Raw genomic sequence first — 19,686 nt, 5'->3', positions numbered from 1 at the left:
TAGCCATGGGGGAGCAAAAAGGAATACATGCAGTTAGTACTTTACACATCATGGGGCCACATGTGCACACCCAGGTAAACATGTCAAATTCCTGGGTACCTCACAGTCAGCATGTGTCTGAAGTAAGTCACTTGGTCTCAAAGTTCTGGCACCTTTCTCTGTCTTCCTTCCTTAGAGAAATAATAGATTTGAAGTTAGAAATGTACCCTTTTAAAATGTGTACATTGTCTTGGGGAATTATAAAAGCATACAAGTTACTTTTATTTTTAAAGAGATTGTTGCCACTGGGTGTGTGCACTTGCTGGAGAAAGAGAGAGTCAGAAAGTGAGAAATCACCCCCTGAGGGGGATGGCTACATTGCAATCCCATCTCCTCCATTCTCCTCTGGGGATCTTGGGCACTCATGCGTATATGTCCAGCATGAGTTTCAAACCTCCAAGTGCGAGACTCAAACCACGATTAGCCATGTGGGAATCCAGCAACATAACCATTACACCATCTGTTGGTCCCTATTTATATTTTTATTGCTGTTCTTTCAGATATTGTACATTGCAAATTCAGTTGAACATTATCAGTGGACAGGTTTTTATATTGCTTTGTTTTCCCCCACAAAACAATCTGTTAAGTCAAATAGTATATCATACAGGTATAGCAATTGTATATAATACAATTTGCATTGTCTTACTATAAAGTGTGTGACAAAATAAGAATCTCCATTGTTCAATATTTCTCCTTAAGTTCCCTTTATGTAATGGGGAATAATTTTCATAGAAAAATCACCCCTTTCTGGAAGAGTACTGTAGTGGAGAAACTCCCATGAAATGTCTGTCAAAATACAAATCTTTGAGAGCAAGGGTCCTCCCTGGGAGAAGGTAAACATCAAAGAGGAATGGGGAAGAAAAGACTAAAGCCAAGATAGATGGATGGGAGTCAACGCTGTGAAGTCATGGGAAAAAACAGAAATATATATATATATACACACACACACACACACATATTTATATACACACACATATTTATAAACACACACATATACACACATGTATATATTTATATAGATATAATCACTATTGACAATTCCATGTAAACATAAGTACATATAAGATGTACTTATGATGTATGCATACAGGCATATACGCTTCCTACACTGTTCACTGAAGGGACTGAGAAGCAAAGATACTCAAGTGGGGAGTAATACACTAAGCATAAAGATCTTTTTCTCTAATACCATTCCCTGCTAAAAAGACCCAAAAAACCTTGGAGGATGTCTGAATCTAAAGCTGGGTCGGGAACAAGATGAGCCTGGAACATTTTACTCCAGAAAGAAAGGAAGCACTCCAATAAATGGTGGAGCATGCCACAAGGACAGAAGGGCCAGCTTAAAAAGGGCCCCTTGGTCAAATTTGGGACAATTTGAACATCAAAATAATTAAGGACAATAATGAATTATAGACCATAAAAAAGCAGGACTCTATGTGCCTGCTGAGATAATAGATACATAAACACAGAGAAATATGGGCTACTGATTATGGTATAATGCTGTGTGCCAACTGATAAATGCAGAGAAAATGTTGGAATAGAAAAACAGCCATCATTTTGTAACCACCATTCTAAAAATGGATTTCATCAAGAACCATTAGAGAGGCTAAATTTATGGGAAATTTTGATGACGAGCATGCTATTTACATGGTCTGGACATCTGTATCTCCCCACAGACTGCTTATTAACTGCCATTGCAGCAGAGGGCTGGGGTGGGGTGAGGGCGCAGCAAATCCCACAGTGGTGAAGGCTGGCACCACCTTATCCAGCCACTCCATGCAAGATCACTAAGGAGGGACACAAAGAGCATGCGTACCTCTGGACATGGTGCCCTGAGAACAGACATCACTTATTGTCATTGCAGCCTGGAATGCATAAAGGAGAAAAAGAAAAGACACCCCAAAGGAGGAACATCTCAGTAACTTAAACAAGCTCTAGAGAGACCAGCAGATGGCATAATGGCTATGGTGCTGGACTCCCACGTATTTGACCATGCTTCAAGTTTCGAACCTGGCAGCTTAAAACTCACAATGGGCGTGTGTGTGTGCATGCCCAAAACCCCAGAGGAGAATGGAGGAGAAAGGATCACGCTGTGGCCATTCCCCCGGAGGTTGATTTCTTGCTTCCCATCTCTCTGTATCTCTGGCAAGCACATATGCCCTATAGCAAAAATCCCTCTTTAAAAAAAAAGACTGGATTTTTCATAAATATCAGTGACTGAAAAGATAAAGAATGTCTTTACTACTGTTTCAGCTTACCACAACCTGAAGCCACATGGCAATAAAACTTGACCCTAGATTAAACCCTGAATTGCTGGGGAAATTGCTACATAAATGACATGATTGGGCCATTGATATAATTAGAATGCAGGTGAACATTACAGGCAAGTTCTGTGTTGATTTTCAGTTCCCTGAAGTTGATAACTGTGCTATTCATATACATATTTATTCTTAGAAATATGCACTAAAGTATCTAGGGGTAAAGGACCACGATGTGTGCAAATTAACCTGATACATAATCCACATTCTCTCTGTGTATGTTTATACATATGTGGGTATATGTATGCATGTATGTATGTATGTATGTAGCTAGATTATATAGATAAGTACAAATAGGGGGGGTCTTCAAATAATTCATTAAAAATGTAGTATGAAAAACCTATATATGGGGACCAGCAGTTGGTGTAATGACTATGTCACTAGAGTCCCATGTAGTCAACTACGATTAGAGTCCTGGACCCAGTGGCTTAAACTCACACTGGATGCATGTGCGTGTGTGCCCAAGATCCCGAGAGGAGAGTGGAGGAGAAGGGATTATGGCATGGCCATCCTCCCTGAGGGGGTGATTTCTCACTTTCTGTCCCTCTGTCTCTGTCTTTCTGGCAAGGGAACACACCCTATAGCAAAAACCTCTCCAAAAAATAAAACCAAAAACCAAAACAAAAACCTATGTATGAATTTAATTTTTTGTGCCAAAACAAACTCATGTTTTAACTCCATTTTCCCATGAACTTTTCCAAGTCCCTTCCTATATATGAAAGCATTAACAATGGGTAAATTTCCATAAAAGGAACATGATCTTTCTGTGTACCATTCTATTTCTGAACGTTTGTCTCATTCTCATTATTTCGGAATAAGTTTTTACAAATATTTAAAAGAAAAACAATCATTTATTGAGGTGAAAAGAACAGAATTCTCAAGCCCAAGGATCTTCAAGATTTGTGAACTGGTAGTAAATATGTGAAGGTGACATAAAATGTGTTCCCAGCATGAATACGTTTTTCACAAATGAATGTGTGAGCAGTGATGCCTTTAGGAGGCTGAGTTCCATGGAACTAATTCTGAAAAATGACCTGGAGACACATCACTAGGTTCCATGTTGATCGAAGAGCACACCGTCAGCTGTCATGCCAGATAATGGTGGTATCCAGGGTTGAGAAAAATAGATATATTTTTTTTTAAATAAAGGTACAATTATGTTTGCAATGGTAAGACTCTTTTGGTGACAACTCATGTGGCTATTGCATTTACAACTTATAAACTGCTACATATTTATATTCAGGTCCTCCTGCACACAAACAGAATTATGAACAAATGTGAAATTTGCCAAGAATGAATATTGAATTTTTAAAAAATTTTGTTTCATACCCAAATCTGACCTGACCTCATGCTGGGCTATTTGTAGTCATTAACAATCTTGTTTGATATAAATATCATAGAGTTTGCTGCAAATATATGTAAGATTGCTCTTGGTCATGGGTTGCTCCAGTAAATACCACCAGGGATATCAAATGAAACTCTGCACGTGCTCTATGTTACCTGTCTTAAATATGGAAATTTATGAAGTTCTAAACAGTTTTGGTTAAGTGATTGCAGATCTGTGCCATATAATTTAATTAATAAGCAAGTTATCTTTGATTAAATAAAGTAATAGTTGAGGGAAAAATGGGATACTAGAATGTGACATTGCAAATGAAATCCTAAAATTCACTTAAAGGACTAGAATCAAGCAAGATTTTAAAATACTTAGTTAAATTAGGAGTAGAACCACAGTGTACAAATTCTCTAATTGTATTTTCTCTTTTCCTTCTGCAGTTATTAGTAATACACAGCAAAGCCATACTGGCATGGTAGAAAATTTTCCAGACTAAGAATTTAGGTTCAGATTCCCACTTTTTTCCACCATTATCCTAGTCTCTTATACTCTATGACCAGTTTCTTCAACTGTAAAATAGAATATATAATTTACTTAATAAAAGCTTATTTCTGAATTTTAAAATAATGTCATTCTAAAGTTACATTTTATGTACCTTAAAAAATTGTATACTCTTTTTTTTGAGGGGGGAAGGGGAGGGTTTGTCATGGTGCCTGTCTTTTACTGGAGAGAGACAGTGAGAAGAAAAGTGAGAAATCACCTCCTGGGGGGATGGCCATACCACAGTCCCATTTCTTCCATTCTCCTCCTGGGATTTTGAGCACACATACACTTGCACCAGGTATGAATTCATAACTACCATTCCACTTGTTGGCCCCTACATTTTATATTCTAATTCTGTATGGTTCTAAAAATAGTACATACTGTTAGTAATTTTGTTGGACTGTTAAAATGTAAAGTTTGTTTTGAGAATGAGAACCTTCTTATCCTGTCATGTTCTTTTGTATGCAGTGCAAGTTCCAGGGCCAGTAGAAAACCTGCAAGCTGTATCTACCTCACCTACCTCAATCCTTATTACCTGGGAACCTCCTGCCTATGCAAATGGTCCAGTTCAAGGTTACAGATTGTTCTGCACTGAGGTGTCCACAGGGAAAGAACAGGTAGGTCAGGCAGTGGGCCACACTGCTTCCATCTGTTGGACGGGTCTAGGACTAGAGAAATAGAAAGAGACCACAAGCTCTTGATATGATGCTGTTCTCAGCACATTCATTGGTTTGCTAAGTAGTTTTAAAGCTCTTGCTGAAAACTTTAAATAATTTCAGTGAATTCTGTTAGTGAGGGGCAAATGAACAATTAGGTGAAATCAATAAAGAGAATGTCAATTTCAGTTTGACTATGCAATGATCTGGGCCAGTGTGAGTAACCATATTTGGATTAACCCATTTGTTTCGAGAAGGTATTTTCATTTTTACTCTTTATTCTAAGGGTGATTGTCCTCATACTCAGTGGCATTAGCTAAGTTGTTTTCTTCAAATATATAAGAAAATATTCTATATGACATCTGTTTTCTACACACCATTTGGGTTGTGACTTAGTTTTTTATTGGTTTTAGTAGAAACTTATTTTTAGATGCCTACTCCTCTTTTCTCCTCACATTTTGTATCTAATTGGCAGTTAGCATAGACACTTAAAAAGAGGCAAATTATTGTTTAAAAAAACCCACAAATTGGAGTAAATACATCTTTAGGGAGACACACAAAACTCAGCAATAACTAGACGAGTGTTTAGTTAAATAGGGACGTGGCCTGAAGACAAGAGAGCCTTGCATATGTGTTGCGAAAGTTGCCAATCATAGAGTGGCCATCTTGCTTCCTTATAAAATGCACAATTAGGATTTTCATTGTAAAAATGACTTTCCACAGTTCTCTTCAGAAATAGTTCAGGTCTGGTCCTAAGTTATTTTGTAAGATAAGCATTACAAGATCCCCTCCTATGTAATCACATCTTTCTTTTTATTATAGCTCGCTTTTCCCGCGTTATTTATTAGCACTTATTTTCTAACTTTTTAGTATATCCAGATTCCTTTATATTTTAGTTATTCAGTCATACATTTCACCGGCCCATTTAAGTAACAAGAATAACGTCTCTCATGATAGACGTGCGTACAGGGTTGTCATGTAGAGCTAAACGTTGGGTCTTCTAGGGGAACTGACTTTGAGGTTCTTAGTTACTTTCACCACCCGTACCTCTGCAGCTGTGATGTGCTGAGAACAGCTTCAGCCTGTCTCACATTTGGGGAGATGAAGGGTTGTGGCAAATTATCTGATAATTCCCAGAAATGTGGGCATGTTAACAACAAGCCAAGGACAAAAATCTGTGGTTTCTCAGAGAGTTATTCCATGTGGGGTACAGGAGCAGATCTCTGCCATAGATTTACAAGCTGCCTGTGAGGGTTTTGGTGTGGGTGGCGTAACCCATACCATTTAATATATTACCTGGTGTTAAACAAATTGGAACTTAATGACTGTAAAAATAGCATGGTGCTGTTTTAACAAGGAGTCTACAGGGTAGTTTGGGCTTTAGTGGGGGAGTCTATGTCACAAGTTAGGTTTTATAACAACTCATTTTAAGGCTCAAATGTAGCTGTGTCATAAGAGTATAATATTCAATCCACTGATTATACAGAATGGCTGCCATTTCTGCTTTAATGCATTTCCTTAATAACAGTTTTGGCATTTTATGTCTCCAGAATATAGAGGTTGATGGACTATCTTATAAACTGGAAGGCCTGAAAAAATTCACCGAATATACTCTTCGATTCCTAGCTTATAATCGCTATGGACCAGGAGTATCTACGGATGATATAACAGTTGTTACGCTTTCTGATGGTAAGTTATAAATAGTGAAACTTCATTCACATATTTGTTGTAAAAATGAAATACTATTGCAGGTATGCCATAGGTTCAATTTTCAAGGTTTGCTGACTAAAATTTTATGGAATACATTAACATAAATTTGAAATGTGGCCAATTTGCCCAAACTATCTGTTCTCATCAAATTTAAAGTTTGTATCAGGGTATATGTTCTGGACTAGGATCCTGTAATATGTCATCCTCAAAGTGTGACTGTTTACTAAGAGCTAAAATTATTTGTGTGTGTTTGTGTGTGTGTGTGTGTATGTATTTCTGTAACTGCCCTAAAACAAACACATTTGTATATGTGTATGGAATATTTTTGATTGGCATGCTTCTTTGATTTATTTTTTTCTGAAAGGACACTACGGATTAAATGTGTAAATGACATATACATACCCCTTAATTCGAAAATGTATTGGAGCCAGGAGATGACATAGTGTTAAGGTACAGGATAACACATGGCCTACTGAACTATTTGAGTACTGGACCCAGCAGCTTGAAAAACTATGCTCAAAATCCCCAGAGGAGAAGGAATTGCAGCATGGCTATCTCCCCTGAGGGGATGATTTCTCACTTTCTCTATCTCTCTGTCTCACTCTGGCAAGCATATATGCTCTATACAAAAAAAAAAAAAATTACAATAAGCATTTAGGCCTAATAATCCAGCATTGAGTCTTAAAAAATGAACATGTGTTGTTGTGTAAGCAGGTTACTTCACAAATTGGTTTAATTATGTATGTTCATTAGGATTAAAGTATACATGGGGACCAGCAGTTAGCATAATGGCTATGTTGCTGAACCCTCATGTGGCCAGCTGCAGTTCGAGACCCAGTGGCTTAAACTCATGCCAGGCACGTGTGCATGTGAGCCCAGGATCCCGAGAGGAGAATGGAGGAGAAAGGATTGTGGCATGGCCATCCCCCCTAGAGGGGATTTCTCACTTTCTGTCCCTCTATCTCTCTCTATCTTTCTGGCGAGCGCACACACCGTATAGCAAAAACCTCTCCCCAAAAAAGGGATTAAAGTATACATGATAAAAAAATGAAAATGAAATCTATACTTTTAGTTTTACCTTGCTTGCCTAACAAATGAAAAACAAGACACATTTTTAAAACGCCATAAAAAGAAGAAATAGTAATAAAAATGAATTTGAAAAACAGAGGCGAGGGAAGCTAGAGATCTAAGAAAAGAATGATAGTGCAAGATTGGGAAATTTAATAAAAAGTGAAAATAAAGTATAGTATAGTATGTGTTGTGGGCCAGTGATGATTTAGGTAAGGGGGGAAATATAGAGATGATTCCATTGAATATTAAAAAGACAATCTGCGGGACCAGCAGTTGGCGTAATGGCTATGTCGCTGGACTCCCATGTAGTTGATCGCAATTCCAGTCCTGGACCCGGTGGCTTAAACTCAACGCCAGGCACGAGTGCATGTATGCCCAAGATACTGAAAGAAGAATGGAGGGGAAGGTATTGCGACGTGGCCATCCTCCCTTGGGGGTGATTTCTCGCTTTTTGTCTCTATGTCTCTTTCTGGCAAGTGCATGTGCCCTACAGCAAAAACCTCTCCAAAAAAAAAGACAATCTGCTGGCTGTTTTCAGCAATGGTTTCCAAGTCATTGTGTTTAATTCTATAAATTTTGGGGTCTTTTGAATTAAGAAAAATGATTTTAGCGTATTATCCCTTGACCAATCATTCTTTTATCTGGGAAAGTATTTGGGTGGATATTTTACACTATGTCGATGGAACGAGGAAAGACATGCATGTTATTAACAACAGGGCTAAGGGAACACAGGAGTAATGCTCATTTGCAATTTTGACTTAAAAATGTGTTTTATATGTAACGCCACTTCAGTATCATTTTTAATGTAATTCTCATGCCCATCCATCCGATTCTGTTATTGAAGACAGAACAGAATATTTATTGGCAGAATAAATTACTTCACAAGTTATAATTATAAAAATAAAAGAAAAACAAATGAAAATGAATGTTTTACATAATTTATGTAGATTTCATTCACACTCTGAACTGTAATACTACAGCCTTATTCTTCACTTTGATTTTAAATGTCATAAGTGAGAAAGATAGATTATTACTCATTAGCCAAGAATTACCTTTTGTAACCATTGCAATGCTTAGAAAATGTCCCTGGGGAGAAAAGAAAAGAAAAGAAAAGGATTTTATGACCCTAGTCCCACTAAACAGCACTGTCCAAAGGGACACCAACTTCCCTCTGTCAGGTGAAATGGTGGGAGAAAGCAGGGACTTTACAGTATCCTCGGAGTGGGCGCTTGCACCCTTGGCTTCCATTACTCCATTCCCCTATTACCTCGCCCATTTCTGTTTACTTCAATCCAATGCCTGCACCTCTCTACTAAAGTCATTCACATTGAGGCCACCCATCACATTTAGATGTATTTATTCCTGTTTAATAATCACCTTCTTCCCAGTCTTTTGTAATGGAGTGCTCTTCTCCTTTGATTTTTTTTGGATATTGTAACAAGTGGATGTTGTGAAAATTAAATGGGCTAATCCATGCAAAAACAGCATAGGACATCCATTTAAATATTCAAAATGAATGTTATTCATGCCAATGTGCATATCTTTTAATCATTATATTATATGCTCCTAAATCTGAGGAAAGACGATATATTCAACTCTATATTCCTCCTAACCCAGTAAATATCTATTGAATTAATTAGACAGTTCAGCCAAAACTGTACAAATGTGTGTCTATAAAGACTTATCTTTAGGGCTTTCCATTTGTGGGACTAATTTAATATATGACTGCGTCTAAATGCATCTGTGTTTTAGAGAATATATTTCTTATCTTGTTAGAGGAATCCTTATCATAAAAATTTATATTGGGGCAGAGGAAAAATTTTTTAAAAGACAAAAAGTAAATGTAAATAATTTTCTTGAGTTAATTATTCTAGTTGTTTATCTATTCTGCTAAGACATTTATAATAGTTTTTATCCAGATGAACTGTCATCTCTAATTAGTTCTACTTCATTTATTTATTTTTGCTGGGTAGATACATCATTTTTTATTTAATTTTCTCTACCTTATATAGCAAATTTCATAATAGACCACGTTGTCAAATCATTGAAATTATAGCACATCATATCATATAACTAGTTTTTCCAGTTTGTTCAAAGTATTGTCTCTTGAAGTAGTTGTCATGGGTAGATCATTAACAGCTTTTATGAATTAACTAATAATTGTGAGTGTCCATGCTAGCTAGCTTTTTCCATGTCCAAAAGCAGAAGGACCCAATTTCATAGGCAATAAAACTGTAAAAATGTGTTTACTGCTGTTATTGCTAGTATTTGTTCAGTATTTACGAATGCAAAGCCCTGATCAAAGACTTTGCACTAACCTTTTATCCTCTCAGTGCTATAATTTTCCTTACTTTACAGATGACGAAACTAAGGGATCACAAAAGCTAGAGAACAACAGAGCTGCTTCACATAAGCTAGTGAGCGAAGGGGCAGGATTCAATAGAGAAATGTAACTTTCTCTTATTCTGTAATAAATATCTTACATTAGTTCCTTGAAAAAAAAAAAAGCTCTGGGACCAGTAGATAGCATAATAGTTATGTTGCTGGATTCCCACGTGGATAGTCATGGTGCCAGTCCCTACCCAGCAGCTTAAAACTCATTCTGGGAGCATGTGCGTGCATGCCCAAAGTCCCAAGAGGAGAATGGAGAAGGGATTGCAGCATGGTCATTCCCCCAGGAGGGCGATTCTCACTTTCTGTCTGTTCATCTCTCTGTCTCTCCGGCATGTATCCTATAGTAAAAATCTCTCTAAAAATATAAACTAAATTTAAAAAATTAAAAATTAAAAAACTCATTATGAAATATGAATTATTTTGACTCATAAATTATGTGGATATGATATCACATATTTCCTAAGGGGAGGAACTCACAAAGGTGGAAGCTATCTACCCTACAAGAGTGCCTCATCACCTTATATTTCAAACCAGCGTGGGTCACAAACAGAGGGGATTTCAAGACCTACCTCTGATTGACTTTCATGGACCTACTATAAATGACAAGTTACTTGACATTTTGAGGAGAAAAATGTCCTTCTTCCTCTACCTCATAAAACAAAGAGAAATGTAAGACAGCTTCATAACCTAGTGGTTAAGGGAGCCAGATCCCACATGGCCAGCCACGGTTTGAACCCAGCGTTGATAGGTTAAAGATAGGTTAAAACACTCCATGTAAGTGAGTATGAGTCTCCATATTCCCAACAGGGGATAGAAATGGAGGAGAAAGGATTGAGGCATAGCCATACCAAATTAAGAATAGCTTTTTCTCTCTCTCTCTCTTTCTTGTCTGTCTTTCTTTGGTAAGTGTATGTGCCCTCTGTCAATTAAAAAAAAAAAAGATTTAAAACAAAACAAAACAATGAGCAAAAAACAAAACAAAAAAAAACAAACAATGAGCTATTATAGGAAGATAAATAAAGAAAAGTCCTGGTAGACGTATTTCTCTCACTTCCATCAGGCATCTAATCCCATCTATTGTTATCTATTTATCTTTAAATAATATGGAATTGATATTGAAAAAGAGGGAGTAGGAATTAACAACTAAAAACACTAGAGAATAAAATGCTCTACTTCTCTCTCTAACATGACAAGAATAGCCAATGCGCTGTCCATGGAAAATAAGAGGAATTTATAATCTAGAAAAATAAAAAAATACACAAAATATGTCAACAACATTATTGTAAGGATCTTTATGATTTTATTTATTGGCTTTGAATTTCTAAACAGAAAATTCTAATGTTTCTAAAATTGTGATCAGTACAAAAAGAACTGTGGGAAGCTGCACACCAGCGAGTCTGCCGAAGTTTCTCAGAGAGCAAACAATTACCATGATTGGTTCCCTTCCAAAAACCTGACCTTTGAAACCTTGCTCTGATTGGCCACTAGAATCCCTCAAATTTGCATATCCGGCACCTCATGATTGGTCCAAAAGCAACCAATCATAACCCACCCTTAACAACCAATCAGGACCCACCGTTTACAACCAGTCACGGTCCACCGTTTACAACCAATCACGGCCCACCATTTACAACTCACCAGAGTGTATATAACCACGATGCCTGGCCCACAGTAGCCAGAAGACGACGACGACGACCAGGAAGACGACAACTGAAGAGCCTGAAGAGCTGAAACACCGCGCAGTCTCCTGATGACCCTGAAGATCCTGAAGAGCTGACACTGCATCGTCGTCTCCAGACGACTTGGGAGACCCTGAAGAGTTGTAACACTACATCGTCTCCGGACGACCCTGAAGAGCTGTGACACCGCGTTGTCTCCGTGCTGCTCACAGTAGACGACGCGACACTGCGTTGTCTCTGTGCTGTACCGTGCTGCCCACAATAAACGGACGACACTGTCGTCTCCGTGCTGTAACACTACGCCGCTTGTCCCGACTCTCACTCCTTCACTCAGGAAACCTGTTCGGCTGTCCCCCCCGGGTCGGGACAAAGAACTAATAATTATTCTTTCTCATGAAGTATTCTTGGCTGTCTATAAATGAGGGGTTAAATACCATTTATAATATTAAACTAAACTGACATGTAAGGGTTATGTATCAGCTAGTACAATATCTAGAACAAAACACATGATAAATCTAAGTTAATTTCTCCCTCCAAAATTCAGTCACCTATCATAAATTCAATTAGTGTTATAGAAATTAAGTCTTGATATTATTGAATTGGTTAAAAAGTGGGTATAATATGGTAAGTAACACATGACATATAGCTATTACAGTATCATATTAAATATAAGTTCGATATGTTTTTATATGTTTTACAGTATCATATTAAATGTGTTAAATATACTTTTACCTGTTTAAAAAGTAATTTTTTATCACTTAAGACATTATTTCCAAACTTTGCTTTTAAAAGATAATAGTTATCAGAAGTTTGTGAATTTACATGATATGCGGCATGTTATACCTCAATATATATCACAAGCTTCTCAGTAAAACATATATATATCAATAAGCATATTTATAATAAAAATAAATAACAATTTTATGCCTCAATTTAAATATTGAAAGTGCAAAATGGAACTCATGACCGAAACCCTGAATGTGAGTTTTAATTATCTTATAACCCATTAATTGATTTATTAATAAAACAATTATTTGTGTAGCCTGTACCAGATCACTGATACTTTTCTTGATATTGGTGATGCAGCATGAAAATGAACAAAAAATTCTTGTCTCTATGGTAGTTTCATTCTGTATTTAATGAGGAAGAAAAACAATGGAAACTTAAAAATTAAATACTAAAGTACTTCCTAAATTAAAAAAAAAAGTTTTTGAAAGAATGTGTCCTGACTTAATTCATTATAAAACTAAGCCTCCAGGGAGCATTTTATTACAAGTTACATTATCTGCCTTTATCAAGCACTAACACAAGAAGTTCAGAATCAAAACAGAGTAAATTATTGCAATTCCAATAATGTCCAGAACAGTCCTGGAGCTAACAGTTAAGTAAATATCCACTCTTTCATTCAATCACTGATTCAGTAAATATTTATTGAATATCAGTTTGAATGACATAAAAATTAATCAAACATATATAATACTCTCCTGGTGATTCCTGTCAAAAGGTAATATCAGAGTAGGGCATAAATAATTTCAGGGTAACAGATAAGTATCCTATAGGAAAAATCAATATTGTTAAAATTAAATTAGAAGAAGGGAAAATATGACAAAATGTGGCCCTTGCATTTGTGAAAATGCCTGAGAGTATTTATTTCTTTTCTATCAAATTCACCTATTTGCCACAAAAAAGAACAATGACTACTCATTTTATAGATTAATATGTTAAGAATTTATTGAAGTCCAGCTGCAGTAGCCTCCTGCTCTGCAAAGCTGGAGCCATGTGGAACTGTGGAATTTGGATCCTGGGTGGATCTGAAACAAGCTGGTGCACACACCTCCTGGCTGCCTCGAAGGCTGGGGGTGGATCGTGGTATGGTGCCGTGACAGGACTCTATCGTGAGTCTCTTTCTTTCTCAGTAAATAAATATCTTAAATAATTTATTGAATGTTGTTTCTATTCCTATTGTGGATTAGGAAGCTTTCTTTCATTCATGTTTCATCCCAGACATCTAGAATACTTCTAATACATAACAGTCATTGAGTGAATGGTTGTCTTTGAATTACTCACACGATAGAATATGTCATTTGTTTGGTATAGTAAATATTCATTACAAATAGTAAAAAGAGAGCTGTATATGTTCTTCCTTCTATCACAACATAGTGGGAAAATTAAAATGCAGGCAAGAGAAATGAAGTGCCTAGAAAATCTATGAAGGAAAATTAACTGCTCGTTTGTTAATAGAATTGACTCGCAAAATACTATTTGGTAATCTGCTTGCATCTATGACACACATGTTTAATTATACAGAGCTGAAAAAAGGGAAGTATTTCTTCTTTTCACTTTCTAGGAGATAATAAAGATTATATTAAAGGGATTAAGCAACCCAGGTGACCATTAGAACATAGTTCATCATAAAACCATACAGATCCTGAAATGCACAATATCTTAAGCCTTTAAAACCACTCTAGGAAATCTCCTCTGTGTTTGTATTGGTTTTCCTGGGAAGGTTATCACAAGAAAGCAATAATTAAATGTCAGTATTTGGTATCACGGCAGGTACTCTCTTGCCTAATAGTTTTGGGACCTCCCTAGATGGAACTAACTGGCCCACCCAGTGGGAAAAAATAAACAAATGCAGTTATTTTTTATTTCTCCAGGAAAATTTTGAACTGCCACTTGGGTTAAACTACCTAATTATCGGGTCATTGGGAAAGTCATGATGTATTTTTCTGTGCAAATATGTGTCATGACTTTTCTGACGACCCAATATTATTATGAACTGTGAAAAAGACACACTTTCTCTTTTCAAAGAAAGGTCAGAGCTTCTCTTTCAGGACTTTGGCAATAACCATTATATCCTGTCTTATTTCTTACAGTGCCAAGTGCTCCCCCTCAGAACGTCTCCTTGGAAGTGGTTAATTCAAGGGTAAGTTAACCTAACGTTTGCTACTTCATTATCTGTTATTCTCATGCAATCTCCACTCATCTAGCCACCATCTTCAGTGTAGGACGGTAGCTTCCATGTCACAAAATGTTCTAGAATAGCAAATGAGTGACATTGATCCCACGTCTTTTTCCACCAGACTTAAAAGTATAAAATTATAACAATTTTAAAGGTATTTCTCTAGCTCCGAATGATAAATTCATTTGACAGAGGCAAATCTGATCAAAGTCACAAAATATAGCTTCACCGTAGGTTTTTGCAAAACACGGCAAGGAATTATGCATGGAATGTACAAGGAATAAGTTAAATGAGGGATCTGGTCAGTTCCAGTGTGCCTGATTTTGTGATTGTTAAGCTGGTTAAGGCTTACCCCACCAGGTAGCCAAGAGGTCTCTTTTGTCTGAACCAGTTTAGGACATGACTTCTAGTTGAAGGCCATTCTTGAAGTGTAATAAAGTTATATGTATGAAGCAGTGTTGCCCAGCAATTAATTTCTTCTGGCCTGGAAAGTTGCTATGACTTATTTATAAGAACTTAAGCTAGGCTAAGTAGTGCTGAAGATAAGTATGATGCCAAAGTCAGTTTTCTAGAAACCTGTCATTACTGTAGATGTGTCTAGGGGATGAAAGTAAGCCAAAGTCGTCTGGTAAAGTGGTACAAACAAGGGAGGACCTGGCTTGACCCTGTTATTGCTGTTGTGTGCTCTCTGGGAGAGCACTTTACTCTTCCTGAGCCTCAGCTTACTTAGTTCCCGAGTGACCTAAATGGTTTCCAAACCCTGGGTGACAGCACAGGAATTATGTGAATCCTAGAAGTAGCCATGATCAGAGTTTTAATTCTCCTTTTTCTTTCAATAATTATTATAAACCGGCAATCTCACCAAACCTGTTTCTATATTCTAATAGTGTGAGTGTTAATGCCTTCCTTCATAGCCTATTGACAAGAAGCTAGAAATAGAACATAAGTAATGGATATAATTTAGTATCAGTAGATTACTTCATTCCAAGTACATTCCTTGCCATATTTTGCAAAAACCTAAAATAAAACCATGTTTTATTACTTCGATCAGATTTGAGCTTGTCATATAGACTTATCTATTGGACCTTGTGAAATGTCTCTAAAATTATCATCATCTTATATATTTAGGTGCTATATTAGATAAGCACTGGTTAAACAAGAAATAAGAATAAAGAAAAAAATCTAAATTTAGGGAGAAAAATGAGCTATAGGAAAATAACTAGATGTTAACATAACCCTAAGAAAGATATTTTTATTTGTAACAACACTAAACGTTTTAATGTTTTACAAACGCACCTACCAAATAAAGAGATTGCCAAGATAAAGTCAAGTAGACTCTTTTTTTTTTTTTTTTTTGAGAAGTTTTTCCTATAGGGCGTGTTCGCTTGCCAGAAAGACAGAGAGAAAGAGAGAAATCACCCCCCAGGGGAGATGGCCACACCACAATCCCTTCTCCTCGATTCTCGGGATCTTGGGCACACACACACATGTGCCCAGTGTGAATTTAAGCCACCAGGTCTGGGACTCAAACTGCGATGGGCTACATGGGAATCCAGTGACATAGGCATAATGCCAACTGCTGGTCTCAAGTCAAGTAGATCTTTAGAATAATTGTATGTTGTTAATGAATGAAATTTGAAAAACATACTGTACTGTACTTTCTCTTATTTAAGAGTATTCATTATTGTTAGACTTCTCACTTCACATCTTTCATCCAGGTCAAAAATATTACGGTAACCATTCTATATTCTATATAACCACTTGTTAGGTGTATTTTACCAGAATACAAACAAGTAAGTACAGCTAAAAAGAAATTGATACATACGCTATTTGTGTTTTGCATGCCCATGTAGTAAAGGATGAATATATTCTGGAATGTGAATAAGGCGTTATTGAATGACCCTGGATCTGACTGTATTTGAATATGGATTTGCTATCTTTCTAAAGAAGGAATTCCTGGATTGCAAAATTGACTTTTTCAACTGATTGATGTAGATGTGTACAAATACCACAGCCTGTGCTCTTTCACAATGTACAGCGCTTGCAACAAACAAATGCAAACACTCCTGCTTCTAGCTTCTTGTAAGTGATCTCTGGAACACTGCACTGTGAAAAATTTACCTTGTTCATTAGCTTCACAGAATGAATACAGAAGGTCCAGGCACTGAAAACTCTTATTCTATCTCCCCTTCTCCCCACTTCTGTTATCTTATTTCCTAAATTTGAAAGAATTATAAATTATACATTATTTTTCTTGGGTTGTTATCAAGAAGAAAGAAACTAAGTGATCAAAACACTGTTTTTTTTCATCGTTAATATGTAGATTAAGATAAAGGAAAAAATAATATTGTTTTGATATCTTTCCTTTGTTTGAAATAAAGGAAAATTTCTGAATTACTCCAGTAATTATCTCTGAATATTACCATTTTAAGAGTAAACTATATTTAAAAAGAAACACTGTAGTCAAATAAGTATTATGGATTTTTTTAGACTAACAATTATAATTTTTATGTTATTTTACTAAGATTTTTCTTTAATACAAAAGGAACATAATTATATTTTGAAAATGTATTCTGTCTTATTTTCATATAATAGACAATTGACTTTTGGGACCAGCAGTGGCTTAATGGCAATGTTGCTGGACTCCCATGTAGCCGACCACGGTTCGCATCCTGGACCAGTGGCTTAAACTCATGCTGGGCGCGGATACGTACATGCCCAAGATCCCAAGAGGAGAATGGAGGAGAAGGGATTGCGGCATGGCCATCCTCCCTGGGGGGTGATTTCTCACTTTCCATCTCTCTGTCTCTCTCTGTCTGGCAAGTGCACGTGCCCTATAGCAAAAACCTCTCCAAAATAAAAAAAGAAGACAATTGACTTTTATTGACAGTCCGTGGAGGAAGTTAATATTGCAAGTATTTTTTTTTTTTTTTTTTAGTAAGATGACTAAGGTTTTTGTACATAGAACTGAGAGGTCATTATAAAGTATAAAAGTAGAAATTTATAGATACTCAAGATTATGACCACCTATAAGCCAATTAAACCCAGATATTATATTGTGGAGTACTCAAAGAATTACTTATAAATTTAGCTATTATTGGGTCATCAGAAAAGCCAGGGTGTATTTTCCTATGTCTTTCTATGCAAAAATGCATCATGGCTTTTCCAGCGACCCAATAAAATCAAACGATGCATTGTTCTTGAAAATTTAGTACAGTGGGCCACCTTTACAAGGCTAGAATCACAAAACAAACTACATTCCCTTTCTGTAGGCTGTGACCACAGATTTTGCTTTGATGTAGTGATTTGACCAGTACATACTATATTACTAGATTTGAGGCAATAATGGGTCTCTATGAAATGATTATTTCTCCTCTAAAACTACTTTAGAGAAATAAAATTTGGGGGAAAAAATCTGTAGTATGGACTTTCTTTTTATCCTCCCTTTTGAAAAATTTTATTGATTTTAATTTATTTTATATATATTCAATCACTATACATCACTACAGCTTGTCAAGTGAATTTCCCCAACATGAATACACTTCATACCAGCCTAGTATTTTTTTTTTTGAGAGGTTTTTGCTATAGGGCACGTGCACTCGCCAGACAGACAGAGACATAGAGACAGAAAGCGAAAAATCACCCCCCAGGGGGAATGGTCACGCCGCAATCCCTTCTCCTCCATTCTGCTCTCGGGATCTTGGGCACGCACGCACACACACCCGGCATGAGTTCTAAGCCACCAGGTCCAGAACGTGAACCGCGGTCGACTACGTGGGAGTCCAGCGACATAGCCATTACGCTAACTGCTGATTCCCTAGTATGGATTTTCAAATGTGACTGTTTTATTAGGAAATCTTTTAAAATATTTTTTAAAGAACATCCTTGGAAATCCCATTATTTTTTTAAAAGACTAAATATTATAACTTACTTTTCTTGCCAGAATATAAAATATAAGCTTATAGAATGTAAAGCACTTATGTTTTTACCCAACTACTTTTCAAAAGTTCTGGGATTACAGTGTGCTAATATTCAAGAAGCTTGAATTCTTTTCTCTGTTCTGTGAGACCTTAGAAAGGCACTGTGCATCAGTTCCATGTATTCGTTCAACGATTACTTGGTCCCCCCAGTACATGAGAGATAATACTAGGATGTGATCCAGACCATACCTTCATGAAGCTCATAGTCTGGTAGGAAAGCATGTGAGAGACATCCTCTTTTCATCTGATCACATCTAACCTACGATGATGCTTCGAAGCGGGTGTTATTTCCTCATTGATAAAATGAGAGTGCTAAAGAATTTCTAAAATCTCTTGTAGCTCAAATCATCTATATCTATATTCTTATTATACTGTTTCTTAATAATTTTATCTTTATGGAATTAGAGAAAACAGAGCAGGACAATTGATCAGAGTGCATTGGATTGAACTGACAAGTCTAGATATTTATCAACCGAGTACTCTGGCGTGATTGCAAGGACTGAAATATTAATTCCCCCTCTTTACTCTTCTTCTCCCTAAAAAAACAGAATATTAGGGCATCTGTCATTGTGTATGTTTAGGAATTTAAATCTGGAACATCTGAGCAATGCAGATGGTGAATACTTCTCATCAATCACCTCATACCTACCTATTGTTGGAATCCTTACCTTTAACACCAGATCTATCTTTTTGAATGCTTTTTTTGTTGTTGCATTCCTAGAAGCTGGTCCTCAGATAGTCCCTTAGAATTTGATAGTGTATGTATTGGCTTCAGCGCTTCAATCGAAAAAGTAACTGGTATCCGCCTGCAGTTTGCTTCATCCAACCATGTTTCAGTATATCCTGGTATGCCTAAATAGCTTGAAAATGAGTTCAGCAGTCATACGATTCCCTTTATACAGAAACTACTCAAAGAGAGAATTAAAACAGCAATTTCTAACTCTGAAAAATATATTGGCCCCAGATGTTACAACTTTTTTTAGATAACTATATAGGGA

General features: G+C 36.5%; 1 protein-coding gene across 1 annotated transcript in view; it reads left to right on the top strand.

Annotated features, from left to right (window-relative positions):
* Window positions 1-19,686, top strand: part of DCC (DCC netrin 1 receptor) — a 521,919-nt gene that overhangs the window by 165,092 nt on the left and 337,141 nt on the right. Inside the window, exons 5-7 of the mRNA XM_027769938.1 lie at window positions 4,705-4,853; window positions 6,443-6,581; window positions 14,623-14,672. Of these exons, the coding sequence (XP_027625739.1) occupies window positions 4,705-4,853; window positions 6,443-6,581; window positions 14,623-14,672 (338 nt within the window). The remainder of the gene's footprint in view (window positions 1-4,704; window positions 4,854-6,442; window positions 6,582-14,622; window positions 14,673-19,686) is intronic.

This window comes from Tupaia chinensis, unplaced genomic scaffold, assembly GCF_000334495.1.
Source record: "Tupaia chinensis unplaced genomic scaffold, TupChi_1.0 Scaffold000098_2, whole genome shotgun sequence".
Lineage (NCBI taxonomy): Eukaryota > Metazoa > Chordata > Mammalia > Scandentia > Tupaiidae > Tupaia > Tupaia belangeri.
The sequence above is the reverse complement of the archived record's forward strand: the minus strand, read 5'-3'. Positions and strand labels throughout refer to the sequence as shown.